Source organism: Stigmatopora argus, chromosome 10 (assembly GCF_051989625.1).
Source record: "Stigmatopora argus isolate UIUO_Sarg chromosome 10, RoL_Sarg_1.0, whole genome shotgun sequence".
Lineage (NCBI taxonomy): Eukaryota > Metazoa > Chordata > Actinopteri > Syngnathiformes > Syngnathidae > Stigmatopora > Stigmatopora argus.
The window spans coordinates 11888619-11914786 of record NC_135396.1 but is presented as its reverse complement, the minus strand read 5'-3'; the positions used below and the strand labels follow the sequence as shown (position 1 = coordinate 11914786).

General features: G+C 37.7%; 2 protein-coding genes and 1 long non-coding RNA gene across 6 annotated transcripts in view; 1 reads left to right on the top strand and 2 right to left on the bottom strand.

Annotated features, from left to right (window-relative positions):
* Positions 1 to 18114, top strand: part of LOC144083417 (chloride channel protein 2-like) — a 54045-nt gene extending 35931 nt beyond the window's left edge. For 2 of the 4 annotated variants that reach the window (XM_077611246.1, XM_077611247.1), the window contains 9 exons: positions 778 to 911; positions 1080 to 1270; positions 1835 to 1946; positions 2208 to 2281; positions 2549 to 2623; positions 9599 to 9637; positions 12187 to 12291; positions 14523 to 14609; positions 15775 to 18114. In XM_077611246.1, the coding sequence (XP_077467372.1) occupies positions 778 to 911; positions 1080 to 1270; positions 1835 to 1946; positions 2208 to 2281; positions 2549 to 2623; positions 9599 to 9637; positions 12187 to 12291; positions 14523 to 14609; positions 15775 to 15969 (1012 nt within the window). In that variant the 3' untranslated portion in view covers positions 15970 to 18114. Of the gene's footprint in view, positions 1 to 777; positions 912 to 1079; positions 1271 to 1834; positions 1947 to 2207; positions 2282 to 2548; positions 2624 to 5234; positions 5268 to 9598; positions 9638 to 12186; positions 12292 to 14522; positions 14610 to 15774 lie in introns of all 4 variants that reach the window. The other 2 variants (XM_077611249.1, XM_077611248.1) reach the window with 2 other exon arrangements.
* Positions 18115 to 19579: 1465 nt separating this feature from the next.
* Positions 19580 to 20964, bottom strand: LOC144083707 (uncharacterized). Its single transcript, XR_013303600.1, has 3 exons — positions 20930 to 20964; positions 20462 to 20529; positions 19580 to 20060 (listed from the first exon to the last, which is right to left on the bottom strand). It is a non-coding gene; the product is annotated as an uncharacterized LOC144083707 (long non-coding RNA).
* A 2570-nt stretch (positions 20965 to 23534) lies between these two features.
* Positions 23535 to 25370, bottom strand: hspb12 (heat shock protein, alpha-crystallin-related, b12). Its single transcript, XM_077610668.1, has 3 exons — positions 25142 to 25370; positions 24023 to 24180; positions 23535 to 23726 (listed from the first exon to the last, which is right to left on the bottom strand). The coding sequence occupies exons 1-3, from the start codon at positions 25368 to 25370 to the stop codon at positions 23535 to 23537; spliced, it is 579 nt and encodes a 192-aa protein (XP_077466794.1).
* Between the last annotated feature and the right edge of the window lie 798 nt (positions 25371 to 26168).

The following is a 26168-nucleotide window of genomic DNA, read 5'->3' as shown; positions in this document are numbered from 1 at the left end:
TTACGAGATAAAGCTGTAGTAGTAGTAGTAGTAGTAGTCGTAGTAGGAGTTGTGTCATACATCTACTGGGTTATAGTACATGTATAACACAACCCCTACTACTACCACAGCACCATCTTGTGAAGCTTTTTACCATTATGTGTCAGCGTCGGTAAGATGTTCATTTGCTTTGTATGCTTGCATTCTTGATTCATAGTGAATATGGTTTCAGGGTTTTCAAATGAAAAAAAATTCCAGCAGACTACCAACATATTTCAATCCTTATTTTTATTCTAAAGCAATAGGGATAGAAAGTCATTAAGTTGACTTTGTAATAAGGAAAGGTCGTTGTATTGAGTCATAACTGCAAGGAGAGCAGAGATGGCCAGGACATGTTTGCTGGCACAACTATCAGGCTTGGCAGCAATGTGATGTCAAGTAACTGCTGCCTCCTTTGCAAATTTTGGCAGGCTCAAACAGGAAGAGAGCTGAGTGTTTACAAGTGGGGTACAATTCTGCTGATGAAGGTGCCCGCACGGGCATGGCGTCACTGATGCTAACATCCAGATTGACATTTGAATACTCCGTGTTCCTGGATTGACGGAAGCAAAAGTCATCATCTTCAACTTTTAGAGCGGATATTGAAGAGCACATGATGCATAAACATTTTTCATTGGCTGTTGTTTTAGTGTTATGACTCACTATATTACCTTGCCAGTTTGGAAAACCTGGTTTCACGTTCTTTGTTTTCACACAAAGTACTAATTGCAACTAATTTTCTCATTATCGTCTTCTCAGGAAGTACAATATTCGTGTGGAGGACATCATGGTTCGGGACGTGCGGTACATTACACTCAGTTGCTGCTACCGAGACCTCCATAATGTCCTGTTGACCGGTCACCTCAAAACTCTGGCGTTGGTGGAATCAGCTGGTGAGACACAAACACATGTTTTCACTTGATAGCACAAGATTTGTATTTGTAATGTTCTTAATGCAACGCATTCTTTTTATGAGATTGGTTATTTTGGACTTTCCAATGCCGAGGAATTATTTAACACAGTCAACAGTTAACAGTTTCCCTGTTGTACTTCTCATTCAGCATCCATGATTCTCCTGGGCTCTATTGAGCGTGCTCAGCTCCAATCGTTGCTCTCACTGCAGTTGGGGCGCTCTCGCCGTCTTGAGTTCATCAGAGAGCGGGCAGCAGCAGAAAAGAAGCGCATGTCTATTGTCTCTAACTCTGACTGTGAGGATAACCACCACCGAGCAAGTCAGGAGGTCCGCTTTCAGGTCAGAGGTCATCTTAATAAGAATGAGTTTATATATTCGGAACGATTAGTCAAGCAAAGAGTAAGGAAAATGAATTTTGAAAATTATATAAACATTACTTGTGTCTCATGTATTCATTCATTCATGAATGAATGAATAAATGAGACACAATTAATGTTTCGGTCTCAACTACCAGGATTTGCGTTGGTAACAAACCAGTCCCTATTTCCTGAAACACATCGCACTACAATTCGAAAGGTTTGCCTTATATTTTACATAAGCGATTGGTACTGCAAAAATTGACTTCAATTTAACTGGAATTGGTATAAGGATAAATGGTTGCCCAAAGAAAAAAAATCAACAGTGTGCCCTATGCACTTTGGAAGGGATCAATTACTCTCCTGGGGCAAATTACAGCCATCTGGCCTGAAAAAAAATATTTGTATGTGGCCATAAGGCTGCGGGCAAAGGGGCAGGGCTGAGCCTTTGGAGCCAGCTTGGGTGTGCTATTCAGTTTAGCTCCAGTAGGTAAAAGTTGATGTCAAAATTAATGAATTAATTGAGTTTGTGTATGGACATATGCAGATATCTACTGAGGAGTCATCATTCAGTCCCACTCGTCCAGTTCTTCAGAAACCTTTGAAACCTGCTTTGAAAAGACCCTCAGTTGTGGAGCGTCCCACTGATATCCCCATTGGTAAGTCATTTTATTAGGCACCACATTTCACTTTGAAAATATTGTATGGATTAGGATTCACAAAAATAAAAAATTTTACAAATGCATAAACAAAACCACATTCAAACCAACTTCAAGCATTGAGGTCATTTTACAGAAAATTTTGTTAAAATTCACAATCAAAGGATTTTGTGAGCACTTAAGATTGGGTGTTATTCTCCTCATCGGAGATTCCATTTAAGGTTAAGGTTGTGTTATAGTACAGTGGATTTTGTCTCGTAGGTTCACAAGATCATTCAAACAACTCTAGTCTGAAGAACTTGTTTTGCGTAACGCCAGATGCAGAACTCATGGAGGTAAGAAAATCCTGTCCTTGAACGCACCCAACAGGAACATGAACACTACACACAACACACATGCTGTTCACACATTCTTCTCACTCTCACATAGAGCTTTCACGCTCTACAGTACTGTACCTCCCACAGAAGCTGACCCATCTAATGAACAACAATGCTATCTCAGCTGATGTCAGGACAAATTATATTCTAGATTTCCACTTTTACCGAGTATTATATATAACAAAAGGGTGTTAATATTGTGTGCTTATCCTTGGTTGTTGGAAGAAAAACAACAATGTGGAGAGTCCCATGTCTCCTGACAGCAGGAGGCCGTCAAAACGAGTCCGGATATCTGTTGTGGTAAGAACAGCCATTTGGGTTAACCTGGCGGTCGGAAACCATAGGCTCTGGCGCAGCATGTGGCTCTTTAGCGATTACATAGTGGCTCCCTAAAGCTTTTGAAAAAATCCTTGAAATTAGGGGAGAGAAATATATTTTCTGTAAGAGGACAAACATGAAAAGCATTCTTAACATTTTCAAATGCTAAGAATGTGTAGAGCAAATATTAAATTTCTTCCAACGAAAATTTGCGTCATAGCCTGCGACACACGTTTCTATCAGCAGGAGGAGATGCTAGGCAGGTCGCTGTTGTAAACAAACTGACGACAGTGTGATGGGCCATGGATCCCAAAGGGAAAAGAGAAAAATAACAGAGGAAAACAGAGGATTTAACATTTTTTGGACTGAATCATTTGCATTCATTGTCAATGCAGAAGGCACTGCCTGATGGCTTTGTAGCGAGAAGTTTTCAAAAACAAAAAGAGTCAGGTGGAAAGATATTTCCAAGTAATGATGATACACTTCCAGCCAGGTACACAGTTGGCAAAAAGAGAAAAAGTGTGATTGCATTACTTCTGAAGAAATTAGAGGAGTGCAAAAGTAGATTTTAGAAGTGGATAGGATCTCCAAACGCCACGTTCCATTTTGTTTTGTCGAATCCTCAAAATAAAAATGACAAAAATTGGATTTTTTTTATTGTATTTCTTTAGTTTCATGAAAACAATCAAACATAGTAATTTGTTAACATTCTAATGTAGTTACAGTTGAGGCGGCATCAAATGCACTGCAGGGAAAATAAACATCATAAATGTGCATGATATATTTTTAGCCAATTTAGTCATTTTGATTGTAAGTAGGCTTATTTATTTATTTTCATGTGTTGCCATCATTATAAGGCTTTATTTTTTTGCGGATCATAAATATTCCGTCCAAAATAGCTTTTTCAACATTTTGGGTTGCCAACCCCTGGGTTAACCCAAATGCCAGGATTCCGCCGGGTAATGTGTTCATCAGCCAATGAAAGATTTTTCACCTTGCCATTCCATTCCGGCTCGTGCCGATGGCCTGTGATCAAGGGCCATGGGGAACCAAGCCCATCCATGCCATTGTGCCAACAGCTTTTGAACAGTCTCTTCCTTGTTAAACTCATTCATTTCCTTCTAACATCCCATTGCCAGTAGTTGCTTGTGTGAAAAGAAAATTCAAAAAAACTGTTTTGTATCACCTCTTATGGAGGTCAGGATCAGTTATGGAGAACATTGCTCCACTGTATTCTCGCAGCCTTCTAGTATTGCTACCTAACAAGGGTCGAAGAAATGCCAGTTATTGCCATTCACTGAATTACATAACTCTTAGGGTTTCTTATGTTCTGCAGAATGCTTAAAATAGAAACGCATATAATAGATACATAAAAACATATTTTACATATAGAAATATATATTTAAAAAACATTATAGGCTAAATTGATGTTTTTGATTGATGCCGTACTATCACAGCTGAGCAACAAAATCAGTTTTGTAGTGCCAACATTCTCTATTTAACAAGCATGCTGCTGTGAAGACAAACAACAAGTGCCAATATTATCCACCTCAGTGTGTCAATGCCAATAACATTGAAAAGAGTCCATTACTGGTAGAAAAGTACAAATTAACCAACCTCTTGTAATAGGCTGCCAACTCAAAATTCCATATTTGATTTTACTACTACTTTGGTAATAAAAAGTAGATGAGTGCCTTTTATTTACGTTGCACACTGGACCTTTTGGTTTGAAATGCTTAAACCAGAGAAAGCCATCAAAATATATTCAGGAGCCAAGAAACATCTCCTTTCTCTACTACAGACACTATATATACATACATAGCTGTTTAAAATATTGTTTTATACACATCTTATAAAACAGCAAGTAGCACGACTCATTATTGGTATTAAATAATGTACCATTTTATTACACATTTCTTACTGGTTAAAGTTTCCCGTTTGAATCTATTGTACATAAAACTATCATCTTACTTTATCTGAAAAAAAAAAAGTGATCACTTGTTCAACAAGTTTGAGGCTGTTCAAACCAAGCATGCTATTTATTCATCCCCCAACTGTGTCACCCGAGGTGTCCAATCAGTGACGGCCTCCCAGAGTACCCTTGCATCTCTGGATTGACTCGGTCAAATTGTTTTTAGGGAAAGTCTGATGCTCGCTTTTTGGAATAGACATTCTTAATCAGAACCATTTCTTCAATGCATGCCATCATATATTCAGTATTACGATTGGAGTATAATATTTTTTCAATGGAATTGTGTATGTTTGAAAAACATTAAGAAAAGCCTCCATTAAATAAAGGTAATGCATGGGAAGTCCACTGGTGTAATATAATCTGTGAAATGGGAAGTAGCCTTCTGTCAAATTACTAAATACTGCAGTTGAAATAATGCACGTGAATCATTGATGCAAAAATCTTATATATAGTGTGTAAGATATAATTTGAAAAGAATAATAAATGAGTTAAAAAAGTTGAATCAATTAAAAATAAAAATCATTGATAAACATTACATAATCATATAAACAGCGCACCATTAGTCATTAAGTGATTACCCATAATCACTTGTCACTCACCATATGTAGTTTCCCTCACCAGGAGCCACCACCCAGCCTAAAGCTTTTCTTTGGGGTAAGCTAAATGTTATTTCTAAGTAATTTAAACCTAAACTTGACATGTTTTTAGCATTTTAAAACCAGAGTGTTGCATTTGGGCTGCAGTTTTGCAGGATTGAGATAACATTCTACCTTTGCCTACATAGGATTTTTGTGGCACCTACCCCCACATTACAAAAACTTGCTTGTCCAATTAATTGGAGAATATACATCAAAATAAGTCAAACGTGACTTTTGACTGACTCGCAACCAGTTTTGAGTGTATTCTACCTATGCTCCAGCTCATACTTTTTTCATTGCTGGACATCTGAGTAAATAACTGCCGCTGGTAGTGAAATAATAGGAACAATATTCAACTCCTGCATCAGAAGAGTACCAATTATAGGACAATGTGTGGTCAGTGCAAAGAAAAAGGCATTATTAGTTTTAATTTAAATGGGACTTAAAGCATTCATTAGTCATTGTATCTTAACACTGAAATGACACATAACAATGCCTTGATAGGCTAGCGTGGTTTCATGTGTAGCGCCTGTGAACATTTGAGTTATATGTGGGTTTTATCACATCTCAAATTGTTTTTCCTTTTTATTGTCAAATGTTGGTACTAAGTTACTTTACTCTTTTTTATAGCACAGAGGTCAGTCATGCATATGGATTATTTTATCCAAGAATATTTTTCAAATCTTGTGTTGTTAGTTCTTCAGAGTTCCATTATTCTTGTTGTTTGTTTAGGTACTATCTAGATGCATCTATGCTTTACACTCTTTGACCATCTTTATGACTTTTCAAAAGCCTTCACACCTCCACACTGCCTCTTCTCCCTCGATTTTGGTGATGAAATATTGATGCAGTGTAAATGACATCAGTAGTCTGTCTCAGAAAAATGATGTGGCCCAGCCTCTCAGTCTCTGTTTTCTCATTATTTTTTTTCCATCTTGACTTTTCATAATACTGTCATACTTTATTTATGATGGCTTGTGGGCACAGTTTTTGTCTGTTTGCTGGTTTGTATTTATTTTTTCTTAATTCTTATGATGTTTTTACAGGAAATCTCAAAGCTATATGCTATCTTTTTTTTTAATCGGTTATAAGGTGAAATGATATGTGGAGATAAATAAACTAGGAGTGGAAAGTATGTATTTTTATTAGTCCTTAAAAAAGTAGCAGATTATGCACTTGGAAACCGGACAATTTGAGCTATTATTTTATCTGGAACACTTTTTGACATGATCAAGAGTTCTCTATTGCATTCATTTGTTTCTATTTAAATTCATAAAAATGCATTTATTTTTAAATTATTAAAATGAAAAAGTCGTATTCATTTTTTTAAAACAAATTTCTCATTCAGTAAACTCAATAACCCAAAGGCAGAGCTCAGGTAGGAGATGGGTAGAAAAAGAAGAGGTGAAGGGCAAACTTTAATCAAAAAGAGGGTAATAATAGTAAAATAATAACAGGAAAAAAAGCACTCGTCTTTTTAGAAAACATAAAAAACCTTATTAAATGGTTTCAAAAGAGAAGTGCCCTGTTCTTTTGCTCTTGAATACATTGTGTTAAGATATTACACTTGTTTATATATTTACATATAGTTACAATTTAACCAATTAAAACAAAAAATATTTTACCAATTCCAATGTTTTGTGCATTGGAAGATTTTCTGTGCTCAAATACTATTTAGTGTAACAGCGGAGTTGATAATTCACTCATCATTTCTTCACGTAAAAATAAATAAATAAAAGTAGTAGCAGATTGCCCCATTCAATGACAGAGGGAGAGCATGAGATAAGTGGCTGTAGCATCTGGAATCACTGACTTTCAGTGCAGATTTCACTCTTCTTGGCAGAATTTTGAAGCACAAGAAGGCATATTAAATGTTTATCTCTCTCTTTCTGGAATATCATTGCAAATGTTATCAATTAATTTCATCTAACAGTTGAACCATTTATTCTTAATGTGCACAATACCTAAATCCAATTGCAATTTTTGGTTAACCTGTTACACGGGACGAGGGGCGGGGGTACAAAATCAGAGCACAAATTGAATGTACCACTTAAGCAAAATGTATTCAATGCCATTATACTATAATAGAAATCCAATTACCCCCTATTGTAAGTGCTATGGTGGTGATTTAACTCTCCTACTTAAAGAATTGAGAAGGGTCCACAATTGATGACGTAGGAAAGAATTGCACCAGAGCTGAACATTATCCTTTTCCACAGCATTGCATTAACTCCAAAGCAATTAACAATGGTGTCAAGGCCTGCCTTCTAATCAGATGCAGCGGTAAAGCAGTAATAGAATTTGTAAACTATGAGCAAAGAAGTTATCAGTAGTCGCAAGAAAATCTGTGGTTAATTGGATGCATGTGATTACTGTGGTAATGTTCCCCTCTTGGATGAAGCACTAGGGAAAAACTTTGGATTGCTTTAGGTTTGGATAGAAATGTAGACGTAGATATAGCCATAGGTATAGGTTAGGTGTAGATGTAGGTATAGATATAGGTATAGATATATTGGTATACAAGAAAGAGGAGAATACCGCATGAACCCATAGCACATTAGATTAACACAAACATTTTTTGGGACATGATGGATTGATTAATGCATTATTTACCATTTGAACCAAAATATTACTCCCCCTGTCACCGAGAGTACTCCCAAAGGTAATGCAACCAAAATGCAATTCTAACCATGAATGGTGAAACGCTTGATTTGTAGTCATAAATAAGCTTTTGGCCTCCATGTGTAGCACTAGCAATGTGAAAATGGTTTAGAATTGACCGTATTACTTCCTCTTGTGCACCTCTGGCTTTGTTTAGTTTCTCCATAACCTTGCTAATGCAGCCTTGTACGGTTGAGAATAATTGGAAGATTGTGTCTGGATATAAAACTGGATAGCTGATGAGCACACGATGAAGGGAGGGAATGGAAGAGCAACGGGGCGTTCTAATCTTTATCAGTTCACAGGAACACCATAGCAAGCACCATGGTCTTTTGTCAGCACTCAGGGGGTTCTCTGATGTCATTTTTAGATATACAAACACTCATTTTGTCCAGACTCTAAATTAACTTTTCAAAGACATTAACTAATCACACTATACACTGACATGTTTGAGCTGCAATATATAGACATGTTTTGTGATCATTGATGAAAGTATGTTTGAATATATATATTTGATATGGATTTTCATTGATATACATTTTTTTAATCTTTCATTCTTCTGGATTGTGTCTGTAGGAGGTTTTTGTGTGTGTGTGTGAGTCTTTCCATTAGTGAGCTCAGGTCCACCTGGACTTGTTCGACAGCCTGCCAGATAGATTCGAGTATTTTCTTGTTCAGTCAGAGATTGAATTATTTCTGTTTTCAGGGACTTTATGTTTTAGTGGAACCCCTGAAGAGACCCCTCCTCTTATAATGGCCAATAGAGTAGATGTCTCCAAGTTTTCATTCTGTAAAAAATCTAAAATCTTTTACTGTCTCTCACTCTGTCTCTTTAAATCTAAAACCGCCCTCATAAGGAATCATTTGCAATCATTCAATAGCATATTAATTATTTATATTTTAAAACAGTACAGTGACAAGCGGGTTTTGTTATTTGACAGTGATTAGTGAGACAGTGGCAACTAAGTGTGTGTCGATGGTGTGTGTGTGTAGTATACTTGGTCTCATCAACTCCAGGCACAACTGCCCTCTGCTTGCATAGAGTTACCGTAGAGCAATCCATGGTTGCAGTTGCTAGGGTTACCAACAGGTCGCCCACTGCAGCGATGAGGACAAATTAGCTCAGACTGCCATAAACCCCAGGGTCTTGGTTACTTTTCCCTTCCATTCTTTCTCACCAACACACCTTAATGTCAGAGCAAACAATTGCCAATTGCCTAGCACATTACTATGATCCCAGGTTTCTATCAAGGCAGTGTTGCGAATGTTGTTCCGTCTTGTTAAACAGCATTGGCAATGTCAAACTGGAAGTTATCAGTCGGGGGCTCCGAGGGTGGTGATCATCCATCTTTATAATGATCATCTGTGCAGACGTGTCATAAATCATCCTCCTTCCCTTATTAAAAGCACTCCTTTAGTCACTCATTCTATTTCTACCCATGATTCTCAGGACAGTCGTGCAGTGTAGCAGTCATGATGTGATGCATAGTTGACCCTATTTGACCATATTAGTATATCATTTCACTTGCTGCACTGATAGAAGAGCTACAGTTTAAAAGTGCAAGTAGCCAACAGTACGTCATACATCATGTCATACTGACCTAACACTTTCTTCCCATTAAAATGTAATCAAATGCATGTAATCCATAGTTTTACTGGTCTTCACCTTGGCTTTTATGTCTGCAGGATGACGACGATTTGGAAGATGATATGACGATCAGAGAGGTAAGACAATGTGTTTGCACTTAGAACCCCGCGCCAAAAAAACAAATTACAAAACACAAACAAGCCACTAAAAATGTAGATATTTTCCCTTGTGGAGGCAGCACCTGTAATCAGAAGCTACCATTGTTAGCAAATCCGTGCATCCAACAAAACTCATTGCCTCTCTGCTTACATTTTGCTTTAGTAGTATCTCTCTCCTCCAGAAAGCAAAATGATGGTTCTTACACAAAGCCACTCGTGTTTGATTTAACCATGAAAGTGGATGTGGATATCAGCCAGCCTAGCCTCTAAAACAGAGAAATTAGTGCAGCGGTGGAGGTTTTTATGTCCAGTAAATTACCAATTCCTGTGTGCAATTATCTATCCAAGTGTCATGTATAGTATATCTCATCCACTTTCTGCACCTGGAATTTCTTTTTTAATTTTATAATTGCATTGACTTCTTTTTATTCATCCTTCATGATACTATCTGTTGGCTCATTACCTTTTTTTTCCTCCTGGTTCACTGTCCATTTCCCTCACTGACTGTGTTATATAATACATGATTTAGACATCACTTCAGTATGGTTCCCAGGCCAGTGATTGGCTATGAGAGGGAGCAGATTTTTAAGAGGTCCTATATAATAATTTGGCTGTCTTCCGTTTTGGGACTGACGGCACACATAATTTAACATGAGCATGTTTCAAGGGTGCTGTTTCTTCAGGTTCATAACTCTGAATGTAAATGTATCTTTAATTGTCCCCTTTTTAATGTACAGCAGGGGCTACTCTGCCATCAGCATTAAGATGTCTGCTCACATTAAACCGAATTAGAAAATTGCTTTCTCTAATTTAATATACTGTACTGCCTCATAGTAGTTTAGTTTTGAAAGCTAGTTTAAACATCCTCTGTTCCTATTTAAAATTCAATATAGAGACAAAAATAACAATGTGCTATAATAATTTTATATCCAAATCAGAATCAATTGAGTGAGTTGGGATATTTATAATTCTTTCATTATCCGAACCACTTATCCTCACAAGGGTTGTGGGGGCGCTGTAGCCTATCCCAGCCGACAAGACGGACTAAGCAGGGTACACCCTGATTTGGTTACCATACAATCACAGGGCTTATGGAGACTAACAACCTCTTATGCACACATTCACATCAAAGTGCAATTTGGAGTGTTCAATAAGTTTACCATGCACGTTCTTAGGGTGTGAGAGGAAATCAGAATACCCAGAGAAAACTCACTCAAGCACAGGGATGTTTAAAATCTAATTTTAAAAACACTACAAAATATATATGTTAAAACTGGTTAATCTTATTGAATGTTTTAATTTTCTATGAATGTCCTCTTCTTTTATATTTTACACCGGTTACATATTCCAGAAAAGCTATGACAGTGGGAATGAAAAAAAAAATTGAAAAAAATGAGGAAATCGAAACTAAACCAAAAATTCAAGTCATGATTTTTATTAAAGGAGCATCCTTGACTTTTTTAACCAGAACAAATTGGGTGAGGTTCACCACTTTGTGAAGAACTACATGAGAAGTGAACCAAATGGCATTCAATTGCAAAGTAACTGTCTTTTACTTATCTATTGTGAATAATGTCATGAAATGTATTCTATAATCTGGAGAAAACCCTTCATTTCGAAGGCAAGATCGGATACCAACATTAAATGGTGATAAACTTTGATCATTTAGGCAGTACTGGATTAAAAAACACCCCAACGGTGTTAAGCATATTGGCACATTAATTCAAACGCACTTCAGGAAATCATTATCAGTTAACAGTTCATCGCAAGTTCAAATGCAAGTTGAAAATCTATCATTTAGAACAAAAGCCACATTATTAACAACATTTAGAAAGAATGCTGGCCTCTCTGTCATGTATGCTCTGAGATGGACCGAAAAAAAAGCTAAAATGCATACTGAGGCAACTTTTCGAATTGTTTCAAGCAATCATGGAAGGTCTGACTTTTAAGGACCATCCACAAATTGATTTGTTCTCTAAATCTCTTGCATCTGTTTAGGTATAAGGGTGCAGTAGTAACTATTAATAGGGGTAATGAAGGGACATACAGGTTTAGAACTAACATGATACTGCCCTCGTCTTTTCCAGAGACATTTCTTATTATTATTGTAAGACAATGACGAGCCATATTCTGCACGTTATTACATCATGGCCTCAAGTACAAGTCAGCCCTCTGCCACAGCAGTCTATTCTTATCTCCTATTAAAAATGTGTGGTACATTATTATTATGAAACTCACATTTTGACAACAGAGAAAGTGCAATCTCAACCAAGCAAATTTGTACATTGAGTAAGAAAAGTATAGTATGAATAATAATGAACATTAACTTCATAGGGAAATTGAATATAGTTTAAAAAGGATTGGCAAATCACTATTTGTTCCAATACGTTTCACAGAATGAAACTTCATTGGAATTGGGGTTTTGTATTGTTAATATTGGATGTGTTTATCGTAATATGATAGTGGATTTTTTTGTTCTTTCTCCATATTCCAATTGCACACCATGTCTGTCTGTATGTTTAATATAGATAGCTGAGTGGGAAGAGATGCAGCTTGACGAGCAAGTCAACTTTAACAACTGCAAGATTGACCCTGCACCATTCCAGCTCGTGGAGCGCACATCACTACATAAGGTCTTACTACGAATCCAATTGTTCCACTTTGTCTTCATATGGCCAAATAGGAAGACTGGTATAGCCGTTTCCATTATGGCAAAATCTCATTACCATTACATTAGAGGTTGCTTATTTGACCAAAATGGCCAAATGCGGCACAGGATTTCTACTAATGTTTCTTTCCACACTTATTTGCATTACCCCTTTTTTCAGTCATCACAGTTCACAGACATTGTACCTCTCGATTCCTTTGTCTCTAGCTTGATTTTAGTTGGATGTATTTTAAATCATATTGTATAAAATCGTTGCAAGATGCTGTAAAACAGGCATTCTTAACCTCTGGGCCATAAATTAATTTGCATTTCCTAACCTCAAACGGAGTACCTAGAGGAAACCCACGCAGGCCCGGGGAGAACTTGCAAACTCCACACAGATGGACATGACCTGAATTTGAACCCAGGACCCCAGAGCTGTGTGGCCGACGCGCTAAACACTCGCTCCACCGGGCCGCCCCTAAATTTGAATCACAATTTGTAAAGATATTACACAAATAATATTGGAATGCCAACTTTGAACTAGAAAAGTTGAGCCCCACGGCCAAAAAGGTGAGGAACTCCTGCTAGTGGAGACACACTTTCAACAGTGTTCCTCCGCACTTACACACGATCATGTAATGTTTCCAAACATGCTACCTTCTAATTGTGCGGCTTGCAGCTGTGGGGGTATCTAATATCCTCTGTTTACAACACTACCTTCTCTCTGTCCTTTGTTGTCTGGGTGCTGGGTTGATACCTTTTAAACATTTAAGAGAGGGATTCCGCGTCCCATCCATCACTACCACAGTAAAAGCCAACACCGCACACAATCTCCTTCAGAATATCAAATACAGCCCAGTGCAACTCTTAATGCTGTCTACAGACATGCTTGATTGTAGTCTTTGTCTAGCACTTTGTACGTATATAGAGTATACGTATGTGACATTCAATATCTTGTGCAAGATCTCCTTTTTAACCTTTCTGCAGCAAACCAACATTTTTGTCCTCTATTCATGTAGACGACACATAACGGATTCTGAGTGTCACTGCCGTAGATATGCTGAAATTAGTGTGATCCGAAGGGATCTTCATTGAATCCAGGAATAAAAGCCCTCAAGCCGAAGGATTTAAGTAAATGAATTTTTTTATTATAATCAATACAACCTATCAAGTGTGGAATGCGGAACACTTGTCCTGACTGTTGGTCAAGAACAGCTATTTTTACCCACTAAAAGATCCAAGTAAAGTCTCCCTGTCGTGTACTTTATCTGTACTTATGAACGGATGTGAGGCACACTGAGATTGACTCAACCTTGGCAGTGCTCCACATCATATCCTCTTCTAAACTTTTTTTAAAAAATGTGTCTTAAATACCTGTGCACAAACGGCAGCCTTTTTGAAAAATTCCTTAACCCATTTTAATCGACTCTCCTGAATTGAGGCCAGCCTGTAATTCTTTACTTTATATCAAGGAGTTTCCCCAAGTGGGAATCGATCCCATGCTTGCCCGCAGCGAAGTGAGGCGAGTGAACCACTACACACCATCAGGTGGCCCAGAAGAATACAATGGACCAATTTGCATTTAGTTCAGGATCTGGGACTCAATTTTACCAAGCTTGCCACATACAGTTGTCATAATAGTATAATTAAACTATAGTGCGTCGCCCTCACAGTTCTGGGGTTTGGGGTTCGAATCCAGGTCGGTCCTCCTTGTGTGGAGTTTGCATGTTCTCCCCAGGTTTGAGAACCTGGTTCGCCGGTTTCCTCCCACATTCCAAAAACATGCATGCTGAGCTGGCTGGACACTCTAAATAACCCATAGGTATGAGTATGAGTGTGAATGGTTGCCCGTCTCCTCGTGGTCTTGATCGGCTGGCCACCAATTCAGGGTGTCCCCCGCTTCTGGCCCGAAGTCAGCTCGGATAGATAAAAAGCGACACACATGGTTTGCTGTTGCAACTATAACTGACAGTTCATATTTACTGTGACTAACAGAGTAAATTATTTAAAATATAAAGAAGGTGGCCTCATTTGCCATGCATAAGTGTTTACAGCCTCTTCAGCAGTGTTTTTGTGTGGAAAATGTATCATTTTAGACTGCTGGCATTTCTGGCCAATACATGAAAACAATCGAAAAGCTGTTTTTATCTGCGTAAAAGTGCCTGTTCTGTCTATTTCATGCATTTATCCTAACTGCTGATGTCCTCCTTCCAGACACACACCATCTTTTCCCTTCTGGGCCTTGACCACGCCTATGTCACGAGCATCGGACGCTTGATTGGAGTTGTTTCCCTTAAAGAGGTAAAGACAATTATTATGATTACAATTTATATAAGTTATCCCCCTAAACTTTGTTTTTTTTGTACACTGAAGTCTCAATTTTAAGTAAACTATTAAAATGTAAGCATATATACAGTATGAATGAAATATCCAAGTGGGATCCCTAAAATGGAGCACATGACAGACAATTGAGCTAAATAGCATGGTTGACTATGTTGTTGACCGTGCCCTTTTTTTAAGGCATAGCGGCTAAGGAAATATTCCTATTTCAGGATCCCTTAGCTTATAAAAATAATGTCTACAAGCTTGATAATTCAAGTTAATACAACACATTTTGTCAAGGTATCAGTGTTAACCTGACAAATTGAGTCAGTAACAAGTTGCTTAGGAGGTTTTATTTATTTACAGTCCACACACAATGAAACTTTCTGTATACTTATGTAAAGTGGCAAAAATCTCCTTGCTACTGCCATCTTTTATAGATGTCCATTTGTTGTCTCAGTCTTCAAATTTAACTCCGCCTCCAATCCCAATTCCTACTCTTTGTCAATTGGCCTGAAAATGGAGAGAGAATTGTTGCTAAGCCCATCGCTCGTCCCCGACATTTAGGTGTTTTTGTTCTGCGTTTCAGCAGCAAACAATAGCCCATCCAAAGCAGATAAAAAGAAAAAAAACAGCCTGACACTTCAGACAGGCATGCTATTATAGTGTCACTGCCTGGCATATGGAAGTAGGGCGATGATTTTAATCATTTGCATAGCTGTTGCTCAGAAATAAATTGGGACATTATCTATAAAAGCAAGAACAGCAAACATATATTTTGGAACCATAATTTGTAGTAGTCAATAACAAACACTGTAGAGACGTGCTCCTTAACGAATTTTACAGGCAACCTGTCATGAAATAAGAAACATTTAAATAGCGCAATGATGGGACTTAATTCAGAATTGTGCACATTCAGAGAACTCTTCATAATTAAATTGACTTTCAAGAGGATAAGCACTATAGATGATGAAGTAATGAATAAATGAACAGAGAATAACATTTTCAAACGGAATTTCGTTTCATTCATTCTTTCACCGAATCACTTATCCTCACAAGGGTTATGTGGAGTTCTGGAGCCTCATTTTAGATCACCGATCCCAAGGAGCTTCTCTTGACTTGTGTCTATTTCGTATCCATCCAGCTTCGAAAAGCCATCGAGGGCTCTGTGACAGTGAAAGGCGTGAAGGTGCGCCCGCCGCTGGCCAGCTTCCGAGAGAGCGGCACTAGCAGCAGTGAGAATGAGGCCACCGAGCTCCACAAGCTGTGGGATCGCCAAAAGAGCAGATCGCTGCCCGGTGAATGCACCCTGTCAGAGTCGGACGAAAAGTCCCAGTGATTACGGGAATAGACAGAAGAAGCGTCAAAGGGGGGCGCCCTTTGGTCCATAATCCCCTAATTCCTCATAGCCTCAGATCAATATTTCAAGTGGAAAGAATTCTTATTGCTCAATTGTTCTTCTCATCTCTTACCCTACTGCACCATTGCAATAAACTCCACAAGAACCTTGCAATGTTCCAGACACTCCACGAGGAACTCTTCACAAACTTTTCCCTGCTCAGTGCCAGCCACACATAGTGAACTCTTTGAAAAAAGAGATATTCTCATGCAAACATTTATGAGTGAACCAGCCTGTCACTTAGTCTTCCACTGTGTGTACTGTAAGTTTGGTGAGAAATGATTATAATCGTGTTTTGTGTAGAAAGGTAAACGTGCATTTTGCTATCGTCTTATGGATATGGTTTTAATAGGCACTGTTTTTCGTACTACAAAGGCACATCGTGGGTGTTATTGACATTTTGACTTTATGAACGGCACATTGTATACATACAAACACAATTGTGGCGTTATTCTCATGGCTGTCATCTAAATATAGCTCTTACTGCTCAGAGTGGGTGGTAATGGACGTAATTGAGCAAGCAATAGAAGAACACAAGTTTTAGGAAACAAATTGATAGCAGTAAAATGGAAGTTATCATTATCCAACAAGCTACTCTTGGCTTCCTCATCAATCTGCCTTTGATCGGCAATCTCAGAGCAGAGCAGATGACGTATGTCATCAAGGTAGAAACACTCTATGCACCTAACCAGTAATTAATTTTCTATGTTTTGCTTTTAAATAATTACATTTGCCTACCACTAAATTATTTCTCAAGCTGTCATAAGAAAAGTTGACAGGTAAAATCTGAGCTATCATTGTGTTAATGGCAGAGTGCTTTCCTAGTCAGCAATAAGTTTGACATGGCATCCAATAAGTAATGTGTATTTAATATTTAATGCGAGCTAAATGGAAAGAAAACACTGACTCGTCTTCCTTCCTCCATGTCCACGGCAACGTACGGAAATGTTTCCACTTTTATTTTTTCCCCCTACAGTCGTGGCTTACACTTTTGTCGTTATAACAAGTTTTTGCACTGGTTTCATTCACTGTGGCCATGAAATGTGAAACACCATAGCATGGACATATTTGATTGGAATATGCCTTCCATCCATGGAGCTTTACTTTTATACAGATATTGTAAAGAAAGTGCAGCTTCATAAAATTTTAACATTTCCTCATGACTGCATTATACAATCATAATTTAATGTTTTTGGTTAACCATTCCATGATGTTTGATTCATCTTTTCTCAAGAGATCTTTTTTTAATATTGAGTTGTGGATAATTATTTTATTATTCAGATGTCTTTTATTGTGTGAAACAATTTAACTTTTTCCTGCACAAACATACCTGTAGTAGTAGTAGTAGTAGTAGTAGAGCCAAGCCATAGTCATGGTAGCCCATCAGGCTGTTGTTTAATATTCAGAATGCCAGAAGAGATGCATGTCAAAGGGACCAGTATAATTCATGTGTTAGTGTTCTTGATCTCATAGCAATTGATTGTGTAATTGGTAGGGGAATTCTACACAGAGAAATGGTACTTCTCACACGGGCCTATTCTCCAAGCATGCTGAAATAGTCATAGCAACCAAGATCTTGTTTGCCTACCACCGGGACTAAAATAAATCTACTAGAAGGCTTTTTTTTCTCTTTGTGCCAATCTTCGTGTTTTATCTGCTTAATCTGGTTTATCCTGATCACCATTTAACAACTACTCTTTTCTTTGATGACCACAAATAAGATGCATATTTATTAGACAGGGATAATCATAGTCCGTTGTTGTCGTTGTTGTTTTAAGAGCTGTTCACATGATCTACATGTAAATAGTCAAATTGTGCAATAACTATTGTTCACCTCTTGTAACCCTGTTTTGATTGATGACATGTATACAAAGATAACATTATTTTTGTTTAAAAAAAAAACCTCAAAAGTGAAATAAAAAAAATTATAAAAAAAGAATGTATGTTGGGAGTGAGCCACACACCAGAAAGACCATTTCATTTCCAGCACCTCTTTTAATTTATATTGTAGGCCAACTCGTTTATTTTGTATATACAGACGCTCCCCTACTTACGAATGCAATTGGTTCCGAGCGATTGTTCATAAGTTGATTCAGTGCTATATTTTATATTATAATTTATGTTTAAGGCCGATATAAGTATATTGAAGGTTTATATAAGTGCATTTGTATGTTTAAGGCTTGTATAAGTAACACACATTGGTTTGTACTGAAAAAAAAAACCATTTAATAAAATGGAGAGAATATGTACAGTACTGTAGAGAGAGAGAGAGATTTATGTATTAGAAACTGGCCAAAAGAAGCGACCTAATGACGATTGCACAGTTTTCTTCTTTTTTTCATCATAAATGATGCGGTAGCACTGTATGGCATCATTCAATTGATTTGCAAACTTTGTGCAACGTTCAATATTTGGGTGCTGCTGCTCGATCTTTCTGTTTATAAATGGTACTGACGGTCGAACGATTCAATGCCCGTGAAACGCTCACCACTCTCACGCGCATCAAGCTTCGTTATTATTGCCACTCGTTTCAAATGAAATGGCTTTCCTCTTCGAACATTTTTGGACTTAAATGCAATTTGCAGACATGTTCGTATGTACCGTTGTTCGTAAGTTGAATGTTCGTAAGTAGGGGAGCGTCTGTATATAGTAAGGCTTTTTTCTTTAAAAATCGACATAGTATAGTAAGGCTAAGAAAGTCGGAGAATAAATCTGACTTCTGATTCTTCTCCTAGTTATTGCTGTGGTCCAGTGGCAAAAATATTGGTTCAGAACTTGAGGTGGGAATCAGGAGTGAGTTCAATTCCACTCTTTGTAATTCACAAATTGTTTATTGAGGTAATGAAAAGGATAAATATAACTTCCAATCACTTCATTTCAGAAGTCACTGTGGTCCAGTTGCAAAGACAAACGGTCAGAACTTCAGGTGGACTCAAGTTCAAATCAGGAATGAGTTCAATTCCTCTCTTTGCAATTCTCAAATTGTTTATTTAGGTAATGAAAAGTATAGATATAACTTCCAATCACATCATTTCAGAAGTCACTGTGGTCCAGTGGCAAGAACAATGGGTTGAAATAGAAGTTGGACACAAGTTCAAATCTGGAGTGAGTTCAAGTCCACTCTTTGCAAATCTCAAATTGTTTATTGAGGTAATGAAAAGGATAAATATAACTTCCAATCATCTCATTTCAGAAGTCACTGTGGTCCAGTGGCAAGAACAATGGGTTGAAATGGAAGTTGGACACAAGTTCAAATCTGGAGTGAGTTCAAGTCCACTCTTTGCAAATCTCAAATTGTTTATTGAGGTGATGAAAATGATAAATATAACTTCCAATCACCTCATTTCAGAAGTCACTGTGGTCCAGTGGCAAGAACAATGGGTTGAGATTGAAGTTGGACACAAGTTCGAATCTGGAGTGAGTTCAAGTCCACTCTTTGCAAATCTCAAATTGTTTATTGAGGTGATGAAAATGATAAATATAACTTCCAATCATCTCATTTCAGAAGTCACTGTGGTCCAGTGGCAAAGACAATGGGTCAGACAGACCTCAAGTTAGTGGATTTGACTGCCATGTGAGAGATGGGGTTCGAATCCCGCTCTCGTTTGACTAATCACTACACTAGTAGTTCAGTAAATGGGTAATCCTTTTTTCATTCAAATAAAGACTTAGTCATTTTTTTCAGCAAAACAATATTTCCGGTCAGCCTTCGGCTGACCGGAAGACAGTTGGGAGGGGGGATCCCTGGTGGCGTTCGACAGTCGGCCTTCGGCCGACTGCCGACGCCATGCAGTCGTTGACTGGCGACACCGGGACGTGAACCCTCGACACCCACGTCGCAGGCAGGTGACTTACCCACTACACCACGAGGCGGCCCGCCTATATATGATTGGAAGTTATACTTATCCTTTTCATTACCCAAATAAACAATTTGAGAATTGCAAAGAGTGGAATTGAACTCACTCCTGATTTGAACTTGAGTCCACCTGAAGTTCTGACCCATTGTCTTTACCACTGGACCACAGTGACTTCTGAAATGATGTGATTGGAAGTTATACTTATCCTTTTCATTACCCCAATAAACAATTTGAGAATTGCAAAGAGTGGAATTGAACTCACTCCTGATTTAGAACTTGAGTCGACCTGAAGTTCTGACCCATTGTCTTTACCACTGGACCACAGTGACTTCTGAAATGATGCGATTGGAAGTTATACTTATCCTTTTCATTACCCCAATAAACAATTTGAGAATTGCAAAGAGTGGAATTGAACTCACTCCTGATTTGAACTTGAGTCGACCTGAAGTTCTGACCCATTGTCTTTACCACTGGACCACAGTGACTTCTGAAATGATACGATTGGAAGTTATACTTATCCTTTTCATTACCCCAATAAACAATTTGAGAATTGCAAAGAGTGGAATTGAACTCACTCCTGATTTGAACTTGAGTCCACCTGAAGTTCTGACCCATTGTCTTTACCACTGGACCACAGTGACTTCTGAAATGATGTGATTGGAAGTTATACTTATCCTTTTCATTACCCCAATAAACAATTTGAGAATTGCAAAGAGTGGAATTGAACTCACTCCTGATTTGAAATTGAGTCCACCTGAAGTTCTGACCCATTGTCTTTACCACTGGACCACAGTGACTTCTGAAATGATGTGATTGGAAGTTATACTTATCCTTTTCATTACCCCAATAAACAATTTGAGAATTGCAAAGAGTGGAATTGAACTCACTCCTGATTTGAACTTGAGTCCACCTGAAGTTCTGACCCATTGTCTTTACCACTGGACCACAGTGACTTCTGAAATGATGTGATTGGAAGTTATACTTATCCTTTTCATTACCCCAATAAACAATTTGAGAATTGCAAAGAGTGGAATTGAACTCACTCCTGATTTGAACTTGAGTCCACCTGAAGTTCTGACCCATTGTCTTTACCACTGGACCACAGTGACTTCTGAAATGATGTGATTGGAAGTTATACTTATCCTTTTCATTACCCAAATAAACAATCTGAGAATTGCAAAGAGTGGAATTGAACTCACTCCTGATTTGAACTTGAGTCCACCTGAAGTTCTGACCCATTGTCTTTGCCGCTGGACCACAGTGACTTCTGAAATGATGTGATTGGAAGTTATATCTATCCTTTTCATTACCTCAATAAACAATTTGAGAATTGCAAAGAGTGGAAATGAACTCACTCCTGATTTGAACTTGAGTCCACCAGAAGTTCTGACCGTTTGTCTTTGCAACTGGACCACAGTGACTTCTGAAATGAGATGATTGGAAGTTATATTTATCATTTTCATCACCTCAATAAACAATTTGAGATTTGCAAAGAGTGGACTTGAACTCACTCCAGATTCAAACTTGTGTCCAACTTCAATTTCAACCCGTTGTTCTTGCCATTGGACCACAGTGACTTCTGAAATGAATTGATTGGAAGTTATATTTATCATTTTCATCACCTCAATAAACAATTTGAGAATTGCAAAGAGTGGACTTGAACTCACTCCAGATTAGAACTTGTGTCCAACTTCAATTTTGACCCATTGTTCTTGCCACTGGACCACAGTGACTTCTGAAATGAGGTGATTGGAAGTTATATTTATCATTTTCATCACCTCAATAAACAATTTGAGATTTGCAAAGAGTGGACTTGAACTCACTCCAGATTTGAACTTGTGTCCAACTTCCATTTCAACCCATTGTTCTTGCCACTGGACCACAGTGTCTTCTGAAATGATGTGATTGGAAGTTATATTTATCCTTTTCATTACCTCAATAAACAATTTGAGAATTGCAAAGAGTGGAATCAAACTCACTTCTGATTTGAACTTGAGTCCACCTGAAATTCTGACCCATTGTCTTTGCCACTGCACCACAGTAAAGTTGGAAGTTGTATTTATCCTTTTCATTACCTTAATAAACAATTTGAGATTTGCAACGAGTGGAATTGAACTCACTCCTGATTCCCGCCTCATGTTCTGACCCAATGATTTCGCCAGTGGACCACAGCAACAACTAGAAGGTGAAGAATCAGAAGTCAGATTTATTCTCCGACTCTCTAAGCCTTACTTGCTATGTCATTTTTTAAAGAAAAAAAGCCTTACAATACTATGTCGTTTTTTAAGAAAAGAAGCCTTACTATACAATATCGTTTTTTAAGAAAAAAAGGCTTCCTCTACTATGTCGTTTTCAAGAAAAAAAGCCATGCTATACTATGTCGTTTTTTAGGAAAAAAAGCCTTACTATACTATGTCGTTTTTTAAAGGAAAAAAGCCATACTATACTATGTCGTTTTTTAGGGGGGAAAGCCATACTATACAATGTCGTTTTTTAGGGAAAAAGCCTTCCTCTACTATGTCGTTTTTCAAGAAAAAAAGCCACGCTATACTATGTCGTTTTTTAGGGGGGGAAAGCCATACTATACTATGTCATTTTTTTAGGAAAAAAAGCCTTACTATACTATGTCGTTTTTTAAGAAAAAAAGCCTTACTATACATGGTCTTTTTTAAACAAAAAAGCCTTACTATACATGGTCATTTTTTAAGAAAAAAGCCTTACTATACATGGTCTTTTTTGTAAATAAAAAGCCTTACTATACTATGTCGTTTTTAAAGACAAAAAAGCCTTACTATACTGTGTCGTTTTTAAAGAAAATAAGCCTTACTATACTATGTCGTCTTTAAAGAAAAAAGCCTATACTATGTTGTTTTTTAAGAAAAAAGCCTTACAATACTATGTCATTTTTTAAGAAAAAAAGCCTTACTATACTATGTCGTCTTTTAAGAAAAACGCTTCACTGTACATGGTCGTTTTTTTTAAATAAAAAAGCCTTACTATACATGGTCATTTTTTAATAAAAACCCTTAATATACATGGTCATTTTTAAAGAAAAAAGCCTGACTATATATACATAGTATTTATTTTTTAAACAAATAAAAGCTTTACTTTACATAGACCACTTTTTTTAAAGAAAAAGCCTTACGATGTCCAGCCATTCAAGTCATTTTGCATGCCAGCTTTACGTTTGTACCAAATCTCGGGGTATTCTTTGCTCAGTTATGAAGCACGTCTAATAAGATGAATAAATATTTGACATTATCGTCGACAAGGAAAAAGAGTGTCGCCAAACTTTCGTCAAAACATATACTCCAAATGTCAATTTGCCATACATGAAAATAACATTGGAAAACTCGACATCGGTCCGTTTCATTTGATCAAGAAAATAAATGTGATTAGGCATAAAAAGACTGAAAACAGAAAATTGAGTCCCAATCTGTAAAGGTAGGTAACAAAGAAAATGCTGGCATAAAATTGGAAGAACCAAAGTTAAAGCATGCCATGGGGAGAAAATGCCATGGGAATGTAATTTACACGTTTATCTTAAGCCCCAGTAATTGTCTGATGCGCTAGCTGTGAGTGACCCACCAGTCCTAATTAATCAGAATTATAACAATACACTGGAAAGGTAGAATTTTTGGTTGGTGATCAAAGGTAAGCTTCACTGCGGTAAGTTGAGACAGCCTGGTTATCTTGGCAATCTGTCAAGTTGGCCCGTTGGACACTAACAACCAGGAAACCATCTTTGTTAAAGGTCCCACAGACTGAAAGGGGGTTCATGTCCTTTGGGAACAGGGATTTATGGCTGAAAGTGTCACTGACACTCCCATCATCTTTGACCTGAAACACACAAAAAGAAAGTAACCCTTTTTCCTCTGTGATTGAATTTTCTCTAGGGGATCCAGCCTGTTAAAAAATGAATCATGGTCATTTTTCTAAATTTGCTTTGCAATTGACTGGCAATCAGTCCAGATTGTAACTAAATTGTTGTCCTGTGTCAGCCGGGGTAGTCTCCACATCCTCCAATGACCCCAAACAGCAAAGGTAGTAAATGGGTTATTCAATAATTAATACAGGTCGTTTGCCTATTTGTTCCTTTGAAAACGATTATACAATGTATGTATTAAAATACACACCTTCTCAGCGTGAATGACAACATGGTGGTTGTACGCTATCACCACAATGTCATGTGGCTCAAAGCGGCTGACATCAGCAGATATGTAGTAGCTGTCTCCTACTAGTTGTACACCTCCAGCATTGGTCTGAGAAACTGGCATTGTGCCACCTACTGGAGCTGCAAAACATGAAGAGCCAGTGGACACAATAGGCTGTACAGTAATCCCTCAAATTTCGCTTATAATGTAGACCAGACATGGCCGTGATAATCGAAAAATTGCAAAGTAGGGTTCCATTTTAATCTTGATTTATTGTGCTGAACTTTCGTCTATACAAATATGGCTTGTTGTTTACTTAACTGTTCTTTGAACAGATTTATTTATTCTGGCATGTGAGCTAAAATGTGTGTCATTTTTATGTTGGTAAATGCCATCGAACCAAATAGATTGACCTTGCCACTCTGAGTTGTAATTTTTGGCAAAACACTATTCTTGTATGACTACAGTTCATAGCATGTAATATGTTTGCACCTTTCGAAACAAATTACAATGCAATTCAATTTTTTCAAACATAGGTGGTACATAATTTATGTCCTTCAGATGAACAAGGTTTGTTGCCTTTGTCTTACAATACAGACACTTTCTGTGTCTTTACTTCTACAGCTTTGTTTATTTTTCATGAATAATACAAAGGATTTTTGTGCTTTTCAGGTCACATTGTAATATGTGAAACAGCAAATAAAAACTTGACATTTGTGAATTGGCTTTGCATAGTTTTTGTCCAGCTTCACCTTGTAAGTGTTTTTTATTATTTTATTCATTGTCATACTTTAATCCTTTCGTTTAAGGTAAATTTTACCTCAAATCTTGTTTAATACCACAGGTCACACACACTGTATACAGTCATTGAATGTGAAATACTGTATATCAATGAAAGGGGTGCACATAGAGTGTGGCACTTTATTAGCAAGTGATGGTCTCAGCAGCACATTGAGTATTCACATACACAATGTGCATATGCTCTTGTACCTATAAGTATACATACAATAATTACCTTATTGTTACTGTAACCTTAAGTATGTGGCTTGTGTACTGTTTGTGGGATGTTCGTCAAGTGTGGCATAGGTTTATGGGACTTACCACTGTTCCCATAAGAGGATCTTCTGTTCCTGCCAAATGGGGCCTGGTGGCAAGCGGGACCGCCGTGACTCTCTTCACAAAAAAGACTGGATGAATCTGGGGAGTCAAGAAAAGGCTCCAAGAGGGAGTCACATGATCCAGGCCTTGAACCTTCAGACCGAAAACTACTAGATGCGCTGTAACGGTATGACGAGGAGGATCTGCGACTAGAAGAAGTCACTGATTCCATAGCACCAAATTCAGGTTCTTTTCTAACACAGTCCCACTCACACAACAGCCTCCAAAAACAAAGCCTCTCAGTGGAGAGGCTTCTTTATAAATCCCCAGTGCATTGTGGGACAATGGTGCACACCACAGGTCCCAGGTACCCATAGATGGCCAACAGCCCACCACTTGAGCCAGAAATGCAACGGACAAACTGATAAAATGTGAAGACCCCCTCAGAGAGCTGAGATAAGGTGGCGCAGACTTTAGATGATACCTCTGTCATGCGAGTAGAAATAGCAGCAGGCAGGAAGGAGGAAGGGTCAGATCATTAGTTACACTAACACTGCCCGCAGTGTTAAGTCTTTATCAATAATGCAAGAACATTTGCTTACTTGCTAATGGAATGGCACAAAATACATGCACAGAGTTCTTGATGAAAAAAAACAAAAGCAAAAGAAAAAAATTCAAAACAAATCTAATCAAATACCCCACTTGCACTACAATATAAATGGGAGCATTACTTTCCGAAGTGCAGATTTGACGTTAAAATTTCCATCACCCCTCTTCAGTTTGGGAGGGTATTGTATATTTTTATGTCTCATTTTACTCGATATAGCGCTTTGTCAGGTTTATGCTTTGACAAGACATCATAATACTTGAGTATGTGCATGTACATCATTTAAGTTTTTGATTTCCATTAGTGTGAAAGTGACCATGAATTGAAATGAAAAAGTTTGTGTGAAGTAAATTCAGATGGGCTCCAGCGTAGTACTTGGGAGCCATACGATCAAATTATATAGAAATCGCTATATATAAATAG